Source organism: Ananas comosus, linkage group 9 (assembly GCF_001540865.1).
Source record: "Ananas comosus cultivar F153 linkage group 9, ASM154086v1, whole genome shotgun sequence".
Taxonomy (NCBI): domain Eukaryota; kingdom Viridiplantae; phylum Streptophyta; class Magnoliopsida; order Poales; family Bromeliaceae; genus Ananas; species Ananas comosus.
Genome location: NC_033629.1, coordinates 12,937,426 through 12,958,101, shown reverse-complemented (window position 1 = coordinate 12,958,101; position 20,676 = coordinate 12,937,426). Strand labels below are relative to the sequence as shown.

Sequence of the window (20,676 nt, the reverse complement as noted above, 5' to 3'; positions counted from 1 at the left end):
TCCAACAACTCCCACGGCCAAAAATTTGTACTCTATTCAGATTATGTGCTGGCAGGTAAGTTGTGGTACACTTGGTAATTGGACTTAACACCTACACAGCTAACACATCATTACTCGTAGAAAGGTGGAATCCAAAAAAATCACTCTTTGCCACAGTTGACAACACCACTAAACACCACCTCCCCAAAAAGGCTTTAAAATCAATACTTTTTAATAGTTTGATATATATCGTTTACAAGTTTAATGATGTAAACGTATTCAAATCTAATGAAATTTTAATAAAAAATTTTTTGTACTATTTACTGAAAGATCAATATCTATTATTGAAAATTTTAGTGCTATATCACTATGTTTTGTGATTTTTTATTTTCAGCTGTTGATTTTGGACACTTTCGATCGCTATATAAATAATATCAAAAAATTAAAAAAATTATTTTTTAGATACTTCAAATACGCTAGATCAAGTCTAACGGAGTCTATTATCAATTCGAAAGTTCCATCATCAAAAACAGCTTAGAAGCACGAAGACCTTCATGATCTTTTTTTTTTTTTTGAGAAAGAGATTAGGTAGCACGCTACCCGCTTCGTTTACTTTATTTAGAAATAAAGTTATGAATCAATCAGAATTTCAAACTTGCAACCTCAGGTACCAACCACCGAATCCTTTACCTACGGTCGGTGACCTTCGTGATCCTAATTACACACGGGACCTACTCTTCCATAATCCATATTCCACAACACAAACTCTTCCAACACCACAAAACCACATCCTCAGTCCCAACGGTCAAAATCCGCCCCCTTATCCCCAACCCAATCCAAATCCTCCCTCCCAAATTCCCCCCCTCTCCCCCCCTCCCTTCTCCCTCCACCTCTCGTTCCCTCCACCCAATCATCTCAATCCCTCAATCTCCAGAAGCCCTAACTCTTCTCTTCTCTTCTCTTCTCCATTGAAGAGGCAAAAGAGAGAGTAAAAAACAGAGAGAGAGAGAGAGAGAGAGTGAATCACTTACTCACCCACACCATGTCCTCCTCTTCCTCCTCTGCTGGCGCTGCCGCCGCCGCAGCGATGTTGGCGTCCTCGGCGGACTCGCTGTCGTCGCGGTCGCTGCTCCTCCCCTCCCGCCTGCCGTTTCAGCAGCAGCAGCAGCAGCAGCAGCATTCCCCGGGCCTCCTCGTCCGGCGCGGCGCGGGGTCGGCGGCGGTGCGGTGCGGGCTCCGGGAGCTCCGGGAGCGCATCGACTCGGTGAAGAACACGCAGAAGATAACGGAGGCGATGAAGCTGGTGGCGGCGGCGAAGGTGCGGCGGGCGCAGGAGGCGGTGGTGAGCGGGCGGCCCTTCTCGGAGACGCTGGTGGAGGTGCTGTACAACATCAACGAGCAGCTGCAGAGCGAGGACGTGGACGTGCCGCTGACGCGCGTGCGGCCGGTGCGGAAGGTGGCGCTGGTGGTGGTGACGGGGGACCGGGGGCTGTGCGGGGGGTTCAACAACTACATCATCAAGAAGGCGGAGTCGCGCATGGGGGAGCTGTCGGCGCTGGGCATCGCGTACACGCTGATCTCGGTGGGGAAGAAGGGCAACTCCTACTTCCAGCGGCGGCCCTACATCCCCGTGGACCGGTTCCTGGAGGTGGGCAGCCTGCCGACGGCGCGGGACGACGTGTTCGCGCTGTTCGTGAGCGAGGAGGTGGACAAGGTGGAGCTGCTGTACACCAAGTTCGTGTCGCTGGTGAAGGCGGACCCGGTGATCCACACGCTGCTGCCGCTGTCGCCCAAGGGGGAGATCTGCGACATCAACGGGGTGTGCGTCGACGCGGCCGAGGACGAGCTCTTCCGCCTCACCACCAGGGAGGGCAGGCTCACGGTCGAGCGCGAGACGGTGCGGACGCCCACGCCCGCCTTCTCGCCCATCCTGCAGTTCGAGCAGGACCCCGTGCAGATCCTCGACGCCCTGCTGCCGCTCTACCTCAACAGCCAGATCCTGCGCGCCCTGCAGGAGTCGCTCGCCAGCGAGCTCGCCGCGCGCATGAGCGCCATGAGCAACGCCAGCGACAACGCCGTCGAGCTCCGCCGCAGCCTCTCCATCGTCTACAACCGCGAGCGCCAGGCCAAGATCACCGGCGAGATCCTCGAGATCGTCGCCGGCGCCAACGCCCTCACCTAAAATCAATCAATACCTCTTCTCTTTTCCTTCCTTGCTGCCGCCGCTACCGCCGCTGCGGCGCCATTTTCAACTTCTCTTCTTCTTGTAAGTGCTACTTATTTAATTTCCAAAATTTTCTCCCCAAGAAAAGGAAAAAAAATATGATATGCTCTATGTATGCTGTTGTAAGGATGGTTATAATTGTATTACTGATCTATGGTCATGAGAAAGCCAAATGTGGATTCTGAAACGGAATATGTATGTATTATTAAGCCTTTTTCTTTATTGTCCAACTATTATTTTTAGCAGCACTTTTTTTCCCTGTAATTTTACTGAAAAAAATAATGACTATAGAACCAGCATGAACAGAACAAAAGGCGATTGAATAAAATAAAATGTTCATGCATCCACGTGCGTTTTCAAAATGCAACCACTCCGAATGATATAGAGCCGAAAAATGTCCACAAATGCTTTGGATCTTCGAATCTTCAACCTCCAATAGAAGCATCTGAGGACTGAGAAAAGCATTACTTTGATGGACTTTTGGCTGCGCTCAATGGAATAGTCATTGAACTACATCAGACCAACTGATATAAAGAACTAGGTTAAGAACAACTCCGCTTATCCTGAAAAAAAAATCAGGCACTCGGGATTAAAACTTCAACGCAAATGAAACCAAAGTGATGCCAAACACAGCACTTAGATATAATTTCGTGCAGTGCTGATTATAATGAAGTTAATAAAAATGACATTCTATGATTGCCTCTATTGCAATTCCCAGTTCGCGGAAGAACATTCAACCTACTCGACAGCTGCAGACAAATAACACAAATACGATCATACAGATGATGCTACAACAACCCAAAGGAAAGTTATAATACCATAGCATTGTAAACGAATAATAGTACATCGGATAAATAATACTCGATGTATGTGTTACAACATAAATAAATCCAGAACGAGCAAGAAGATGTACCCTTGCGGATAACATGGGCAACCAAAACAAAAGGTTGTACGCAACCTGACGACTCAGCAACCTGAAATTAAATACCAAAGATAAGAATATATACTCCGCAACCGCCAAAGCCGGGGGAAAAAAAAAAAAAAAACAGCATTGAGTTAGCTGCCGAATTAGTAGTAAGCTTCATGTTTGTGTGCGGATGGTTGACGGCTTGACACATTAAAAACGCACTCAAATTCACAGTATGCTTTGTGTTCCTATGTGGACAGATATTTAAATCTTATGCGCCTTATCAAACCGACTTCGACAAAATTATCAAAGGTAATTCTAATCCACCTTCATCTTAGGTAGTATTTTATTTTTTTCACTTAAACAATCAAGAGAAACAGAAAGAAAGCGTAGCATCTCAATCATCCAGATAAGTATTGTAAATGAACGAGACAAAATATATAAATCAACCCAACTTTTATAACCAGGAGAAAACATGCTAGGAATCAAGTGAAAAAGAACTTCCAAAGAACTTCCACTTATATAATGTCCTCTGGATGCGGTAAAATTTTGTATGCAGAAATTCTAGAGCAATAAATGATGAACATACCTAGCTGCTAGAAATTTAAGGAGCTTTCTTTGCTGGATTATAAACACTGTACTCACCAAAATCCCGTCGCCCACTGCAAAAACGTGCGGACATGATTAAATAATTTGTTCAGCGATTTGGTAAGATAACAACAAGATAAGGTAAAAGAAAAAGACCATCATTTTGTCCGAAAAAACTTGAAAAATCATTCGAAACTCCAAAACAAGAGACGGGACAGTTCACCTGTGCTTTATATTCCAACCAGATGGTAAGAACCGAGGATGAATGGCTTCGACAAAGACTTGTCGCCATCTCTGGCAAAATTCGCGAATACCCTCTTCTCCGTAATTGTTAAGTAAATGTTCTACAACTTGCTTCCCATGCGGCCCGTGACCTAACAGTGATAGCTTCTTGTCACTTTCAGAGGTAATCCCATCCCCATTGCCATAGTCTAAAGTGCAATTGTTTCCCTTCTCAGGAGGTTGTCTTCTATCAACATCTTCATTAGTGGTAGATAAATCCCCCTGACCACCATCACTAACATCAAATTTACCAGTTATTAGTTCTTGGTTTGTGGAATGATCCATCTCTGAATCTTTCTTTGCAGCCTCTACAGCAGTGCATGTGCTACCTTTGCTTATGGTACGCTTTTCAGGGTTTAGAAAAGACAACCCTTTTTTCTTTTCAAACCTCCTCCTCTCATGGGGACTCATACCAACAAATAATGCCATTTCCAGATCTTCTGGAGTCACTTCCCTTCCTCCATAGTATGCCTTTACAATCTGCAAGGGAGTGAAATATGACGCACTAAAAAACAGAAACAATTTCAGCAAAGCTCCTCAAAGTGCATATATAAAAAGGCAACCAGAACATTTCTCGGTTTATATAGCATGAAATTCAACACGAAAATGATCACAAATGACAATTCTAGAATTTGCTTTTCAGAAAGGATTTGTTTCAAGAGAACATTTGATTGGTCACTTCCACGAAAAACTTCAAAGGACAAAATGTATATAAGAGTAGAAAGATCACCTGCATAAGCTCCGCCTGTCTCTCTAAAGGCATACTGGACCCATGGCGTAAAAGAGCCATAGCAGCAGTCCTCAACTGCAAAGGAGACACACCGGTATCATCATCCTTCCCGTCAATACTCGATGAAACTGTTATAATAGGTTTATCCCCTGAACCAACTATCCTTTGCACAAACAGAGGGATCCCAAATTCTCCTGCAATCTGCTTCTTATACTTCTCAGCAGCAGCATGAGCTGCTTCATGGCAATCCACACACAACAGGACAATATCATGCGAGCGGTGGCTTTTCAAGTGCTCTGGGAAATGCATTCTATAGCATGATGGTATTATTCTGTAACGTATATAGTGACTCTTTTCCCCACATCCAACGCATATGTTTTTCTTACTGTGAATGTAGAAGTCATTGTCTTCATCCTCTGGTCGCCCCTTCGGTTCAAAAAGCAGCATGATTGCCGGAGGGTCCTCTTCTACCATCTTTGCCAAATTGCGTTGAAGATACCTGCATTACAATATCAAGCAATATATACGACGTAACATTTACTTTCAAAAGTGGATTTATTACAAATTGTGTCCTTTTAAGTTTGATCCTGATTTCAATTGCATCTGCACAGTATTAATTAAAGCAATTTAGTCCCTGAAGTTGTCCTGAATGACAATTTAAGTCCTTCCCTCAGTCCAATATGTCTATAAGCCACCATGCAAGTTGTTGAGATTGGCCTTGCCCTGACAGTGAATGGCATTGACGTGGTCTTTTTTTTCAAAGGTAGAACAATGGCAGGAGCGAAATTGTTATATGGAAACATACGTCAAGGACTTAATTGTCAAAATGAAAACTCAGAGGATGTATTCAAAGTTGGGATCAAACTTCAAGGACCAGTTTTTCATTAACCATTTCTAATAATAAAACTCATATGGTTCAAGGAAACTAACCATTCTAGTTTTCTTCGATCACAATAGCAAAGCAATCTCCCATCAGTAGCGTAGATCCTGCAGTTATGGTAAACTGGGGATTTGCAAGAGAACTTTTGAATGAAGAGTTCACGGGAGGCCTTCTTATTATTTGTTGGCGTCAACTTTTCCCCACCATGCTTCAAGGAAAACATACTGGTTTTCTTCAAATTGAATTCGGATACTAGTGCATAGTTATAAACTGATAGAGGACAACATCCGGTTTGGCCTAGATTCTTGTCTAGCAAAAGCTTAAAAACATTATCTATGTTGGTGGTCGAATCCTGAAGTAAACAGCATAGTTCTTCAACGTGAGTAACCACAACAGGAGATGGTGATGGTTGGGAAGGATATGCTGAACCATTACTAAGGTCAGCTTCTACTATGACATTATATACTTCTGTTGAGCTTTTTGGAATTGTTACAGCGAGAGCAGCTATAGCTTGATCCGAGAGGACAAATCGTAAGCTTTCATCATGAACTCGAGCCTGGAAGAGAGGCACAATGAGGTTATGAGATACTTGCATGGAAGCACACTTCATTTAACAGGCAGATACATAAAACAAATAGTAAATTGTCAGAAATATTAAAAGTTCATAAAAACTGACCATTAAGTCCCTCCATGCACATAATTTCCAAATAAGATCCTACAAAGGATAAAATGTTTAGAAATAATATCCGGATATAAAAAAAGAATAATAAGGTAAAACAGCAAAATACTGCTTCTAAGATATACCTTTGATTCACCCAGTTTCAAGGATTCAAACCCTTGAACATTCATATAGCGTGAAAAAATAGATGCTGCAGCAGAAGCTCCCGGAGTAGATTCATTGTCTTTCACATAAAGTTGCATGCAAACCATATTTGCACGACGACTGGCCTCGAAGAAAAAATTGAATTTGTCATCGGGACAATCTGAAGTATCTGATTAGATTGTAATATTAATTAAAAAACTTCAACTAAGGAGAAACACCGCGCCAATAATTGTGTTTTAACATTAGACGGACATTAGACTCTGCATCTTTCCCAACTCGAGGTTTCTCAAAGCAATTGATTAAGCAATAAAATAGTAAGAAACTTGAAGATGAAAATTTGTTTTGTTTAACATATATGCCATTCAAAACTTCCAACTTTTTACTGCTATCAATATCCATATACGCCATTAAGATAAATTTCCAAACAAAGATTAATTTTTAAATAGTAGAATATAGTCAAGTACCTAAGTTAATTTTAGATCCTTCCAGCCCAGCCCCTACATTTTTCTCTCACAATGCCATGGATGTTCATACAATTGTTAAGATGATTGAGATGACTTCTGTATTATTTGTAGCTTTGTTTATTTTTCGGTTTTTCGGGGTGTGTGTGTTGGTCACCATGGGGGGATTGTTTGTTTGGTTTGTAATTATGATGGAGAAAAGACAAACAATCAACAGGATCATACCACAAATTCTCTTATGGAGTTCAGAGGCCAAACAGTCAGAGATATATAACAAATAGTGAGCATCACTACGAGCATATTCAATCATCTCTGTCGATAGTGGGCGTACTCTCCAATCCTCCCGCTGGAATTTCAAGTGAAAATTGATATTGCTGTTCAAATTCCCAGCTAAAAACTATAGTACCCAAAAAAAAAAAAAAAAAGCATGCCTTGAAAGGAATTATGAGGTTGTATGAACCTGGAAAGTTTTGTCGGTAGAAACTCCACAATATGTTTCAAGCAAATATGCTAATGATTTGTACGGCTTCGATAGAATTTCACATGCCTGCAAACAAAGTAGAATTAAAATTTTAAAAGAGCACGTGTTACCAAATTAGAACTTAAATAATCATTGTAACCTCAGTTAAGTGAAACCAATAGAATGACAGCAATTTGCACCTCTTGCAGAGACAAGTACATAATAAATTGAATAAATAAGAATACTAATGAAAATAACAAAATATCTATTCAACATCATAAGGCACAGTATTGCTGAATTTATCTTCTGGTAGTACCATCTCAGCTTTTGATAAAACTTCAACTAAAATACTCATTGGTAAAACCTCATTACCTTCGCAGTATCAAACATATTTACAACATATATATGAAAGTCTCTCTGAAGCCAAAGAACATCATTATCAGCTCCATGAAATACCTGCATCACAAATTATGTAACAGAGATGAACATAAATGTCCAGCAAATTTAGAATATTGCATTTAAAAATTATTTAAAAAAACTGTTGCAATCACAATTTTTCATAAATCAATTGCAATTAAGAAAATAATTATTTGAAGTTGCCAAAGAGGATCCTGCTCAACATGAAGTCCCTCGTTCCACTGCTAATTTGCATAAATGGTAAATTAGCATAGCGGACACATCAAATAAATTGGCTACGCATAAGGCCTATTTGTTTTTGAACTTCATGAAGATGAGACGTATTTATTTCTAGAATACCACTCCACTTGGCTCAGGGGGATATAGCATTTCCCGAATTGCCCAATCGTTCTTGATCCATTATTAGATTAAAGCCAGTCATTTAAGCAATACTAACAAGTGAAAGATAGATAAATAATTTATGCATTTACAGATAAATGTACAAACATTCGTACAGAACTGTATAAACAACTATAATTTGTATTGCATCCACTTTTTAACTAAATGTATGCACTCACTGAAAGACCTAGAGAGTTATGACTACTCGCATATGTTTGCTTAAACAATCTAGCATGGTTGTATATGAGGTGATCCTCGAAAAATGGCAGCACATGCGCAAGAGCAATGACATATCTTGAGTCTTTATAAAGGGAAAACTTCAAAAACCCCCCCTGTGGTTTCGTAGTTTCTCACTTTGCCCCCCTGTGGTTTAAAATGTATCAATTTGCCCCCCTGTGGTTTCTTTTCTCTTTTTCTTATCAATTTCATTATTTTTTTTTCTTAAATCAGTGATAAAATTAAAATTAAAGGGTACTAAAGTGAATATTTGATAAATCTAGATAGGTATCTGAAGTTTTTTGTATATAATTTAATGAAATATTAACGAAAAAGCTACCGAAAAGATAAAAACGAAACCACAGGGGGGCAATTTGATACATTTTAAACCACAGGGGGGCAAAGTGAGAAACTACGAAACCACAGGGGGGTTTTTTGAAGTTTTCCCCTTTATAAACCCTTAATACTTAATAAGGTGCAAAACTTAGAAAATTACAAGGATATATATAAAACAATGGAAATTTAAGGAAAACAGTGAATGCCATTTATTGAGAAAGAACGCCTTTTTATGGAACTTGATGCCAGAAAATAAAAAGCTATTTACAGAAGCACCTCTACCATGAAAGATCACAAGAATAAAAACTATGGATTAAGGAAAGAAAGAAGGTTTAGAAGACCACCTTACAAATGGAACGATCAGCAAAAACAGGGCGTAAGATCCCCATCACGTCATGTAAAGCAATTGTATCTATCAAAAAGTCTTCCTTCTGAGTAGAAATCTTCAACAGAATGATCATAAATTAGATCTTCACATAAGAGAAATATAAATTAGAAACATATACTGAAAATGTTGGATTCACCTGCATTAAAGCAGTATAACCTAGGAAGGATCGAAGACTATGCTGTTCCGTATCAACAGCAAAGACTCGTTCTCCACTAAGCAATTTTGTGAGGGACTCTAACTGAGCTTCTGTGTCAATCCAACTATACGAAGTACTCATGTCTGAATATTTATTGTTTGAACAAAAGTTCGATATAAGCGGAGGATCATCCAGCAAAGAATTAATCTCTTCTTCATATGGATGCATCTTCAAAGAGACACCTGATGTTGAACATTGAGAGATCAGCATATGAGATGTATACAGAAATATCAGCGCATTAAAATATGACACATGAAATCGTCTCCAAACCTGACGGCTTAGATTATCTCAGCAAACTACTTCTAGCATCAGTACAATGCAAAATCCCTCATCTTTGAACTCCAATTCTACTTTCTCAGCTCTTAACATCTTATAAAATGCAATCATGCTTAGATGAATGAATGAAAAACATCACATCATACAAAATTAGGTTCTTATTTCAAATCAAAACTTTTGAAGTTCAGATTCTTATTTCAAATCATCAGAAAAAATAGATAGCAAAATCCAAAACTTCTAAAATTCATGTATATACTTCACAATGTGTCCTAGCTCAATAAGAGGGTAAAAATGTATAAATTTTGAAATGGGTTGATTACCTGAAAAAAAAAATCTCAAATTTTGATAAAAATCTATCTGAATTTCACAGTTTTCATTAAGTAGCAGAATAATTCTAGTAGATTACAGAATATTCTACATAAAAAAGTCAAAAGTACTGTCAAATTCTGATTAGAACATACTAAATCAAGCAAAATTTATAAGATTAGATACTAAGCAGCCGTTTCAGAATGCGACCATCCATTTTTACCCAATTAAGAGTTTGCATCATCACAAGTCTACGAAAAAGAAGAGTTTTTGGACCTTTCTCTTTGCCCTCGCACTTCAAATGCTTGAATGGGGAGTAAGAGTTATCGGCGAGGACGCGCTTGAACCGGTTCTGGGGCTTCTCCTCCGGCTCGAAGCAGCGGCGGCGCCGCCTCCCTCCGCCGCCGCACGCCACCCCGCGCCGCCGCCGCCGCCGCAGCCGCCGCTGCCGGAGGAGGAGGAGCGCCGCCGAGGCCACGAGGGAGATCGCCGCCGCGGCGACAATCGCGACGCGGATCGTCCTCTCGCGACTCGCCATTCCCACGAGCTTCTCTCTCTCTCTCTCTCTCTCTCTCGATCACTCTCGATGGAGCGTGAGTTGCTGTTTTCGTGCCCTTTTTGGTGGCCGCCGCGGCGCCGCCTCTGTAAGAAACTACTCTCTCACGTAGCTAATATAAGTGTTTTTTCTTTTTTTCTCATAAAACCGAAGTTTATCTAAACTTTGTTTGGAATTTTTAAAATGTTAAAATTTACCATCTAAGCAATAATTTTTAGTTTAATCCGCCACACATTTTTTATATTAGGAAAAATTAATTCTCGCTCCCGAATTAATTAAAACACGAGAATTCGTAAAACTTTTTCTTAGATAAATCATAAATTTCAAACTGCCATTTTATCACTGGCTCAAATAATACCAAAACTTAGAAATAATTGCTGAATTCGAATACAGAACAGTAAGATAGTAAATTGATAAATAATATCAATTAATATAACTTCATGAATGCCTGTATTGAATAAATTATCAGTCAATAGATTGATTTTACTTCCATATTACACTATGAAATTAGGAAAAATATAAAAAAAAAAAAAGTTCAAAACCTTCATCAAGAGAAAATTAGCACTTATTATTGCCTTGCTAACCCATAAGCAAGAGTTACAACAAATGTAAAAAAATGTAGGGGGGAGAACTCAACTCTCCCTCTCCCTCTCTCTCTCTCTCTCTCTCTCTATATATATATATATATATTTCCCTCTCTCAGTTTTTTTCCTTACATTGCTAGGGATCTTTTTTCTACCAGAAAATGGAAAAGGATCCCTTATGAAAGAAACCCAGTATATAAAATCCTCTTCTAATATCAGCTACATTACATACATTCACATAGGTACAATTTGACCGGCTTTTTGCGCTCCTTATCGTATGTATTTCGAAGGACTCTGCTGGTTAGAATGTGGCGCTCCACAAGGCGTTCTCGCCTTCGCCGCAACGCTGATGAACCTCTCTGATCCTTTCTGCCGATTTGCAGATGCCGCTGCAGCTCCAGTCAAATGAAGCCACGCAGATGTTGCCCGCCTGCGCTTTCCACTCGCAATCTGCGGAGAAATTATCGCCATAACATTTAGTTTTGCTCAACTTGAAAACTTTCGCCAGGTTTTAGTAGATTTTTTACGAGTAATTAAAGGCAATTTTAAAGATTAACATGGTTAAGAAAGATTTGCGAAGAGATAGATTCATACCGGGTGGAGTACCGCAACAAAGCCTGCGATCATCAATATGCTCCACGTCTAATCCGATAAACCAAGCTCCCAATGATACGTCCTCGTTAGCATACCTGTGAAGAATGTGCCTGAAACGAAGGAAATAATGAGTATTTCCGTAAGAAGTCTATCTGAAATTACTAAGAAAGTACTTGTCGATGTCAAATCGATACAAAAGAAAAAAAAAAAAAAAAGATCCATATTAAATGTTGGCTTACTTGTTGATGGATATGTATGCGGCCAAATCTTTTGAAACGGCATATATCTGACCAGTAGCATGGCGGAAGTACTTGTTTCCTTGTTCTCCGAATTTCCAATATTCGGGTTCATGATACCTCACCCCCCTGGATCAAATAAAACGGCGTCTGTTTAAAACCATAATTGTGAAGCTACTTTCTTTGGAACTTTAGTAACATCTATCGAGAAATGCTTACTTTTGAGCTAGGACTGGGCCGGATTTCATGCACCCAACATAAACACGAGGCTTTGAACGGTGCCGAGCCAAGGTAGTTCCAAGTGTAGCTGCAATTATTGGAAGCATAGGTTTTAGAATGGTATATATGTATACCAAAACATTAGAACGGTATATATGTATGTAGATGACTTTTCAGAGGTGTTCCGTACACGCCCTGATATGAAAATTTCTAATTTCTAAGCTCTGGAAGTTGAATATTCATAAATAGATTTAACAGGGATCAATTATACCTTTTGTATAAAGCATATCAGATATATAAGGATAAATTACTAGCCCTGCATGATCTAATACTTTGAAATGAAGAAAAATAAACTAAAAATCCTATAATTTCTTGCGGTGTTCATTCAACAATCACATCCTGCTTAATGCGATCCTTATTTTTATACTAGATTACTCGTAAGCAGTCGCAAAAACGAGCGACAAACTTAACCACATTACATGTCAGTTAAATAGAATTTGAAGTAAGGATAAGATGCCGCACCGATATTAACATGTACATCATCGTCGACTTTGATGTAGAACTCAGCGTCCCACATAGACACAGCAGTCGCAAAATATATTTTGGTCTTGGCTGATAATTCAAGATATCCTTCAACATGATCCTGAGAAATTCAATAAACACACTAAAGATTCTAAATTTCCTGAGTTACAGAAGCAAGCTTTTTTTCTCTTTTTTTCCCGTCAAAAGAAAAAAAAAAGATTTCCTTACAAGAGATTTTCTAAAAATATTCAGGTAAAAAGAACCCAAAAGAAGGTAAATTTACCAGCCTCATGAAATCCCCATGTTTCCTATCTTCTGCTTCGATAGCCTTGTCCAATATTCCTCCTGACGTAGCACTAAATGCAGAGACCAATTTAAACCGTGAAAAAATAAAATCCATAGTGTGCTAAAAAAAAAACAACGATAACAAAATAAAGGGAGAAAATACATGGTACGCTCGAATAGGTTCGTGCTGTGATACTTTTATGCACACCAATATTTGTACTTCATTATACCAGAGTCTATATGTTTCTCAATATCGGTTCATTATCTTATCACACCAATATTTGTAGTTTGTTATACCAAAGTCTATATGTTTCTCAATATCGGTTCACAAATGAAAATTATGAGTCAACCATGAATGCATACACACCTGTGACCGATGACAAATCGAATAATGATACCCTTCTCTTCCTCAAGCTTCTTTCGCTTTTCACCTATTTTGGTTTTACACATCAGAATGGTCAGAAATGCAAGAAAGCAGCGACAAAGAATGTAAATGCAGGAAGGGTTTCTGAACCTTGCGGCAGCCAAGTAGCACGAACTGAATCTCTTCTCTTGCGACTACTAAACGCTGTATTTATTCCTACAACCATGAAATATTTTTGCCTTCCATTTGATTCGGTGTCCTTCAGGTCATCTGATAAGGGAGAACCGCTGAGTATTGATTCCTGTGTGGCCCTTGCAGCTGCTAATTCCATTTCTAAGTTTGATATTGTTTTATCCAGTGACCTGCAATTGAAAAGGTTATGTCATGGGCTAGTTCGAAATGATATCTTCGATTTTGAGATATTCTTTCTTCCAGTGTTCTGAACATGATGAATCGACGGAACTAAGAAAAAAGAAGCAAAACTTACTGTATAGCATGATGAGTTCTTGAAACTTCACCTAGAACATCACTAGGCTCTTGCTTTTCTCTAATCTGATAAAGAAAGAGCAGACGAACAAACAGAAAATATGGTCCATGAGCAGCTAAATTCATGCGTAGAATCATTCGGGAAGCACAAAGTTACAAACTGCCAAATTGGCATTCAAGTTTCCATACATCCATAACTTACACTATTCACTGGTAGTAATAAGACAAATTACGACCCGACACACTCACACTTTTCAAATTGCAATCGCCGGGAACCACGTTCATCTTCTCCCCTTCGATCGCACTTCTCCTAATAACCTCTTTTGGTTCGGGCATTGTCCACATCCTGTTAATAGAATTTAGTGCTAATAAGATGTACACTTTCTTTTTTTTCACATCTCAATATGCAGTAAACAAAATTTACAGGGGGCTTCTGATGTGGAAAAGAGGACAAAATGCCTTATAATTGCACCCATTTAATGCAGCAGTGAAATTTTTTGCTGAATAAAAGAAGTAAAACTGCAATTTTTACATTGTTTCGTACAAATTTAACTGCAATGAATCTAACTAACCATGTTAATATATAAAGGAAGAAGGGGAAAAAAAAAAGAAAGTTGCTTCAAATCCAACAAGCATAAACTTGTTGTCTGATTTTCAACTCAACAAGTAAAAAGTTCCGATCTTTTGCCAAAAAGAAGAAAAAAAAAACAACAAAAGAATCTCTCATTTGGTTTTACCCCATGAATCAATCTACTATAAAGAGAATTGATTGATCCAAGCACTTTGAGAACTGAGACAGCAATTAAAAGTACTAATCCATCAAAGAACCTAATTAATTTTTGGTTATATAACATAAATTAACAACTCCTCTATACCCAGAAAAGGAAGTTGCAGAACAACAATCTCACCCCAAATTACACCAATTGACTCCATTAATCACAACCCGGATGCAAAAACTTGATTAAAAAAAAAAAAAATCAGAAACAAGTAAGAAACAACAGATCCAAAAGCACAAAATAGAGGATTGGGAAAAAGAGAGCATTAAACTCTATACCTATTGGTGAAGAGAAGCCCTAAACAAAAGCTCCCGAGGCAAAGCAAGAAGGCCCATTTCCGCGAAACCGCACCTCGGCACGGAATCTCTCCGCCGCCACCGCCGCCGCCGCCGACAAATCCCTTGCTTTTGAGACTCATCACCCACCAATCCTTTTACTCCTTATTCCTCCTCTATTCCGAAATCAACAGGGGAGAGCAACAGGAGCTCTATGATCCCCACTACCCATATAGAGTTTTTTTTTGCTAAAAAGAGATTAATCTCTAGTTCAAGTGGAGATCATGGTATATAGAGAGAAAGAGAAAGAGAGAGAGAGAGAGAGAGAGAGAGAGAGAGATCACAAAAATGGTGAGTAGTGAGAGAAACACTGCTTGATTCTGAGATTGGGGAGATGGGTCATCGTCTTCTTCTTCTTTCGCAGTTGCTTCACGAGCTCAAAAGATGCAAAAACGTCTCCTTTACACACTATCTCTCTCTCTCTTTTGCTCTCTCTATTTATACGAGTGAAAATGTATGGATACTCCCTCAACTATAGCAATTTTTGGAATTGGTGCTCCAACTTTTTAAATTAAATTTAAATTTTTTCATTAACTACGATTCAACAGTTAAGGAAATTTGCCGTTTTATTGGCGGAACGAGCATAAGCATGTATTAAAATTTATTTAGAATTTAAAAGTTATAATTACGGAAGTTACCTAAACTGATGGATCATTTTAAATTCACGATCCTATCTTTTAAAATTTTAATTTTACTAATCTAATTTTTTAAATATATTTAATTTGAGTCAATTAATAATACTTTAACTTTAAATTTTGAATATATCATTTATATTTACAAATTTAACTAGTATACTTTATACAATTTTTAAAACTAAAAAATTATTAAAGTAAACAATTAGCTTAAATTTTGAAATCAAGCTGTAGTTGTCGTTGATCGGTTACAATCAAATAAATTGAAATATTAGAGAGCAAAATTAAAATTTTGAAGGATCAAGCAGTGGATTCAAAATGATTTATAGTTCTGGAAAGTTTTGCGCGTTTTTATTTCAGTATTTTCACAAAAAAAATATAATGAAATGATCAAATTGCCCTTGTGTGTGGTTTTGTATAATAATTAAATGATGGACCAATAGGGAGTTGGTCAATTCAAAATTTTGATGGGGAATGAAATAAAAGAAGAAAGATGAAGAAGAAACCCATGTGGACTTGGGAGGTAATACAGCTTGGAAAAGAAAAGGACTTTCTAGATCTTGGCAATGGCAATTGCTACAGTAGTCATTGGCCTTGTGGCTCAATCATTCTCTCCATGATTGCCTAATTTTTATTTTAATATTTTGTTGTTGTAGTTTTATAAGATGTGCTTGTGTTGATGTTTATGTAAAGCTTTGTATGACCTAATATGGTCTTGATGTGATCTTAGAGCTGTTCAATTCATAAAAATTTTTCCAAACTATATATATATTATTATTTATTGTAGTAGTAGCAAATGCGCAAACCAATCACAAGCACATAGTCAAAACTATAAAGCGATATAAAATTCTAGATGTGGCGGGTTTAGGGGATGTGAGATGAGATTCTAAAGGTAGTGTAGCATTTTGCCCCATATAGCACTCGACTATCATACTTTCGGTTGATATTCAGTACTGATATCAACTGTAATGATTCAATCCGCTGCCAATAATAATTCGTTAAACCCAAACTACTAGTTCAAAATACTTATATTCAGTTATTATTATTATTATTATTAGGATGTGCAGTTTCTTATGTTCCTAATCAAGTTTTTTTCATCTGATATAAGATTATTGGGGTGTTACGAGAAACTCCGAACCTTTGCAAATTTTTTGACACTCTACTAGATATGACTACGGCTAAGCGAGAATTTTTCACTTGATATCAATGGTTTGGCTTGGAGTTGGATAGAATTAGTAGTTCTTCAAAGCAAAAGCTAGCTCTTGCCAAGCTTACCAAGGGAACCTCAAAGCACTCTAGCAAAAAGTACTTGTTAAGTGAAGCTTCCTCTTTAGACACCTCTTTCACAAGCAAAAATTGATGTTTAGAAGTTAGAATAATAGAAAATGTATGAACCTCACAAGAGAGGGATACCACTACTCCTAGAAATATTGCATGTTTCACATGTAGATGTATATTATTAGTCCACATGATATTTGATGTTGACAAGGAGAATAAAGGAGTACAAGAAGAGGGAAGGTCTCCTTGAATTGGGGGTGAATCATCAACTTTGTTTTGATACTTAAGAGAATATATTCTATTATTAAGCAAGTAAATCAATTTCATGGCTTAGGGCATGTTTGACTCCGATAAGTGAGATACGATAGTATAGTCTTACTTTCAATTACGATAAAAATTGCCAAATACTCGCTTGCCATAAATTCTGTTCAATACAGGTACAGCCAAAAAGAAAATTTGAAGCTGAGCAACTTTGGTAAGCCTTATTTTATGATCAGAAACGCATGCGAGATTTTGAACTCCCTACTTCTTAGATAGTAATCTTGGTAATTAACAATCACTAGACTAGGCGGTAACCCTAATAATTAACAATCACTAGACTATGTAGTTGTTGTTTTGTTGATGCAATAATTTCATCAAGGTAAAAGCTCATGAATTAATGACTCTAGGCTAATGGCTTATTACCTTAAACATAGCTTATCATTAAGGTTATTATATTGTTAGATCAGCTAATTCCAAAGACAAAGATGCAACATACACCTTTTTATGCTTCCTATTTAAAGTGGATCCTGTAAGGTTAATTTCTTAATGTACCTAATGTTTGGTACTACATGTACAAACTATTAAAAATGATAATAATAATAATAATGGTATAGTAATAAAATAATAATGCAAGTCCATATAGAGTAAGTCAAGGATGAAAAGCTGTTGCTTCACATGACATCATCTTAATATTAATATAGGATGGCCAACTAATTAGGGGTGTAAGTGGATCCCAACAAACCCACAAATTCACCTCTAGTCCAAGCTAAATTATTGGGTTTGGATCCCAAAATCAGATCCATAATTTGCTTCCTAAATTGCCTTATCTTTTGTATAATTCAGTACGTAGAAATTTCTTCTATGGCAAATATTTCAAATTATCTTTATATATATGCGTTAGCTATCTAGAACACAGCAAAATATTATTTTACTGTTAAGACAAGGATGTCGGATCGTTAGCTAGCGCTAATCATTAATCCCAAAAGCTCGAGCTGTTAGAAATACGCAAACAATTTACTTAAAGCGTATAGATATAGTGTCAACGAATCTCGATTGTGACTCGATCCAACCAGCCTCACGCCACTTCAAACATGACTCGGCCCACCCAGCCTCACGCTATTTCGAACATGACTCTCGCTACAGGGCAGAATATTGATCCATTTAAGTCAACAAAGGGCACTTAGGGTAATTTCACTAAGCAAAACCTCCTTCAAATGCAGTGTATTAAGTGGTAGATCCCAAGGATTGCCAGGTTCAGAAGTTTATTTAAATTAAGCATTAGATTTGGAGCTCTTCCTCTTCTTTTTTAAAAGGATTTTTTTGGTACCTGAATCTCATTGAGTAAAGTTAAGTTTGTTTGCAGCAGTATTCTTGGCTTGAAGACCACTCACTGCCCTTTTCCCCACACAGCAAGTTTCCCAAAGCTGATAGAGAGAGAGAGAGAGAGAGAGAGAGAGAGAGAGAGGTGATACATCTCTGCAGAATCCCACATGCATGGGGAGTGGCATCACATGGGTTGTGGGTATTTATACCCCTTCTCTCTCTTTTTCTCTCTCTCTCTCTCTCTCTCTCTCTCTCTATTGTGTTTTGTGGGCATCTTCTCTTTACTTCCTGCCGGCTTTGGTTGAGGTAGTGGGTGGATCAATCCATGCCATCTGTCTGTTGCTGCCTCCTCATAGAATAGCTGATCCTTTTGGGGCATATGGAAATTTTTTTTTTTTTTTAAAAAAGAGTAGATTTAAAAAATATACTTTACACCATAAATTGATAGACTAGCTGCTAGGTATCACCGACCGTCCTTAGAGCAAGTGGCAAAGGACTTGGTGGTTGGTACCCGAGGTTCCAAGTTCGAATCCTAGTTGATTCACATTTCCAGCTAAGTTTATTTCTAAATGAAATAAACGAAGCGGGTAGCGCGCTACCTATCTCTCTCAAAAAAAAAAAAAAAAAAAGCTGCTAGGTATCACTGCAAGCGTGACTAAATAGATGTGCATTAGTACGTGTCTGGTGTTACAGAGTATTACCAGATAATTTTTTATAAAATTGGTGCATTGGTTACAAATAATATAGCAAACTTTTAGAAAAAGTGCAGTATAGTGTAGATATATATTGGTACTCCACGATTTCATTTATATCACTTGATGCTTGACAGTACAGTTGTATTTCTCGTAAGGTTCAGTGTATCTGTACCGAAATTTGATCCAAGTACGTTTCTAGGTTGTTACTGTTGATAAAAATTCGATCCAAAAGCAATATTCTAATGAGATTGAATAATTCTACGTACCCCAAATTTTGTGACTCAAATTCTAAAATATTTGAATTATGGAATCCACACACTATATATAAAAAATCAACATATTATATTGCAAAAGTTCCATTCAAAATTTTTTATTCTGTTTGAAAAAAAAAAATATTTATAATTGTCATCACTATACAAGTAAGTAATACAAAGCTTTCGCCGGGCCCGCGAATACCATCTCAAATAAACATATTAGCCCCACAACAAAAACATGAAAAATAAATAAATAAATAAATTATTTAAAAAATAATTTGCTTCCAATTTGGCATCTGGAGATAAATTGCTAAAGTCTATAGAGAGTAATAATTTGTTAATTTTTATTGTTGAATATTTGATACTAACCATAATTTCAAAAAATCGAACTACTAGGAAAAAAAAAAAGATAATAAATTTGTTTAAAAACGTACAGACACAATGCATGTAGTGTTGATTGCGATTTGACCCGTCCCAATTTCTGTCATATATGGAGAATGCTATCCTACCTGATAACAATTATAACTATACATGACATATATATGCTCTTCAATTAGCTAGGTGTCATTAAAAAAAATCTTTTTGTTTCAAATTCAAAAATTATATGCCTCTAAAATTTATAAAAAAAAATGAAATTTTTTTATGGTAATGAAGTGAAAAAAATTTAAGACATATAAGTCAAAATTTTAATTGAAAACTTAATTAGATTTAATATAATTTTATTGTCATTAACTTTTCCTACTTTTTTAACTTCAGTTCCATTTGTTCAAATAAAAATAATAATAATTTTGCCAAGCCCACATGGTGCCATGTGATTGGATGAAGCACAAGACTGCCCAATAAAACAACAATTTGTTTCTCTCAAATAAATAAGGGGCAATTGCTTATATACCCCTGAAAAGTTTCCGACTTTTCGATTTACCCCTCTTAGAAGGCTAATATTGAAAATATCCCTTCTACGTTCCAATCTATTTTTAATATACTCTTAGAGTTAAAATTTATTAATGAACACTATTATTTCTGTAAAATTACTGTTTTGCCCTTTTAAATATACCCTTCTACCATCACTAACTTTTTTTATTTGCCCTTAAAGTCAGAATATTGTGACTTTTGGTCTTTTCCAATATACCCCTCTACCGTCACCAATATTTTTTATTTGCCCTTAAGTTAAGGGCAAAATTGGTATTTTATTTTTTTTAACTGTGGTAGATATTTAACTCACGTTTAACCCAAATTAACTTAACAGGAGATAACTGCGGGGATATTTTGCAATAACAGTGGAACATATGAGATATATTTTAGAAAGAAAAAAAAATAGGAATAAATCGGATATTTTCAAACGTATGAGGAGTATATAGACAATTATCCCAATAAATAAATAAAGTACAATTTGTGCTCACATTTTGTGTTAGAGTTCCAAATAAATAAA

General features: G+C 37.3%; 3 protein-coding genes across 7 annotated transcripts; 1 reads left to right on the top strand and 2 right to left on the bottom strand.

Annotated features, from left to right (window-relative positions):
* LOC109715104 (ATP synthase gamma chain 1, chloroplastic) lies at positions 833-2,302 on the top strand. The gene has a single exon (XM_020239916.1). It carries the CDS (start codon positions 1,022-1,024, stop codon positions 2,159-2,161), a length of 1,140 nt encoding a protein of 379 aa, XP_020095505.1. The 5' UTR covers positions 833-1,021; the 3' UTR covers positions 2,162-2,302.
* On the bottom strand, positions 2,317-10,524 carry LOC109715103 (protein RRP6-like 3). 5 transcript variants are annotated; one of them, XR_002217510.1, is made up of 14 exons: positions 10,124-10,522; positions 9,206-9,447; positions 9,026-9,124; positions 7,707-7,790; positions 7,335-7,421; positions 7,100-7,220; positions 6,395-6,582; positions 6,267-6,305; positions 5,641-6,146; positions 4,711-5,209; positions 3,922-4,460; positions 3,700-3,772; positions 3,117-3,177; positions 2,317-2,766 (listed from the first exon to the last, which is right to left on the bottom strand). XR_002217510.1 is itself a non-coding variant. In XM_020239913.1 (13 exons), the coding sequence occupies exons 1-12, from the start codon at positions 10,383-10,385 to the stop codon at positions 3,715-3,717; spliced, it is 2,724 nt and encodes a 907-aa protein (XP_020095502.1). In that variant the 5' UTR covers positions 10,386-10,522; the 3' UTR covers positions 2,317-2,766; positions 3,700-3,714. The 5 variants fall into 5 exon arrangements, 3 of the variants coding, with proteins under 3 accessions (XP_020095502.1, XP_020095501.1, XP_020095503.1); XR_002217509.1 differs by lacking the exon at positions 2,317-2,766 and adding an exon at positions 2,773-2,952; XM_020239913.1 differs by lacking the exon at positions 3,117-3,177.
* Positions 10,947-15,229, bottom strand: LOC109715834 (probable beta-1,3-galactosyltransferase 2). Its single transcript, XM_020241029.1, has 11 exons — positions 14,748-15,229; positions 13,943-14,039; positions 13,695-13,759; positions 13,358-13,569; positions 13,211-13,274; positions 12,842-12,914; positions 12,559-12,679; positions 12,037-12,124; positions 11,821-11,946; positions 11,582-11,691; positions 10,947-11,437 (listed from the first exon to the last, which is right to left on the bottom strand). Exons 1-11 carry the CDS (start codon positions 14,885-14,887, stop codon positions 11,289-11,291), a joined length of 1,245 nt encoding a protein of 414 aa, XP_020096618.1. The 5' UTR covers positions 14,888-15,229; the 3' UTR covers positions 10,947-11,288.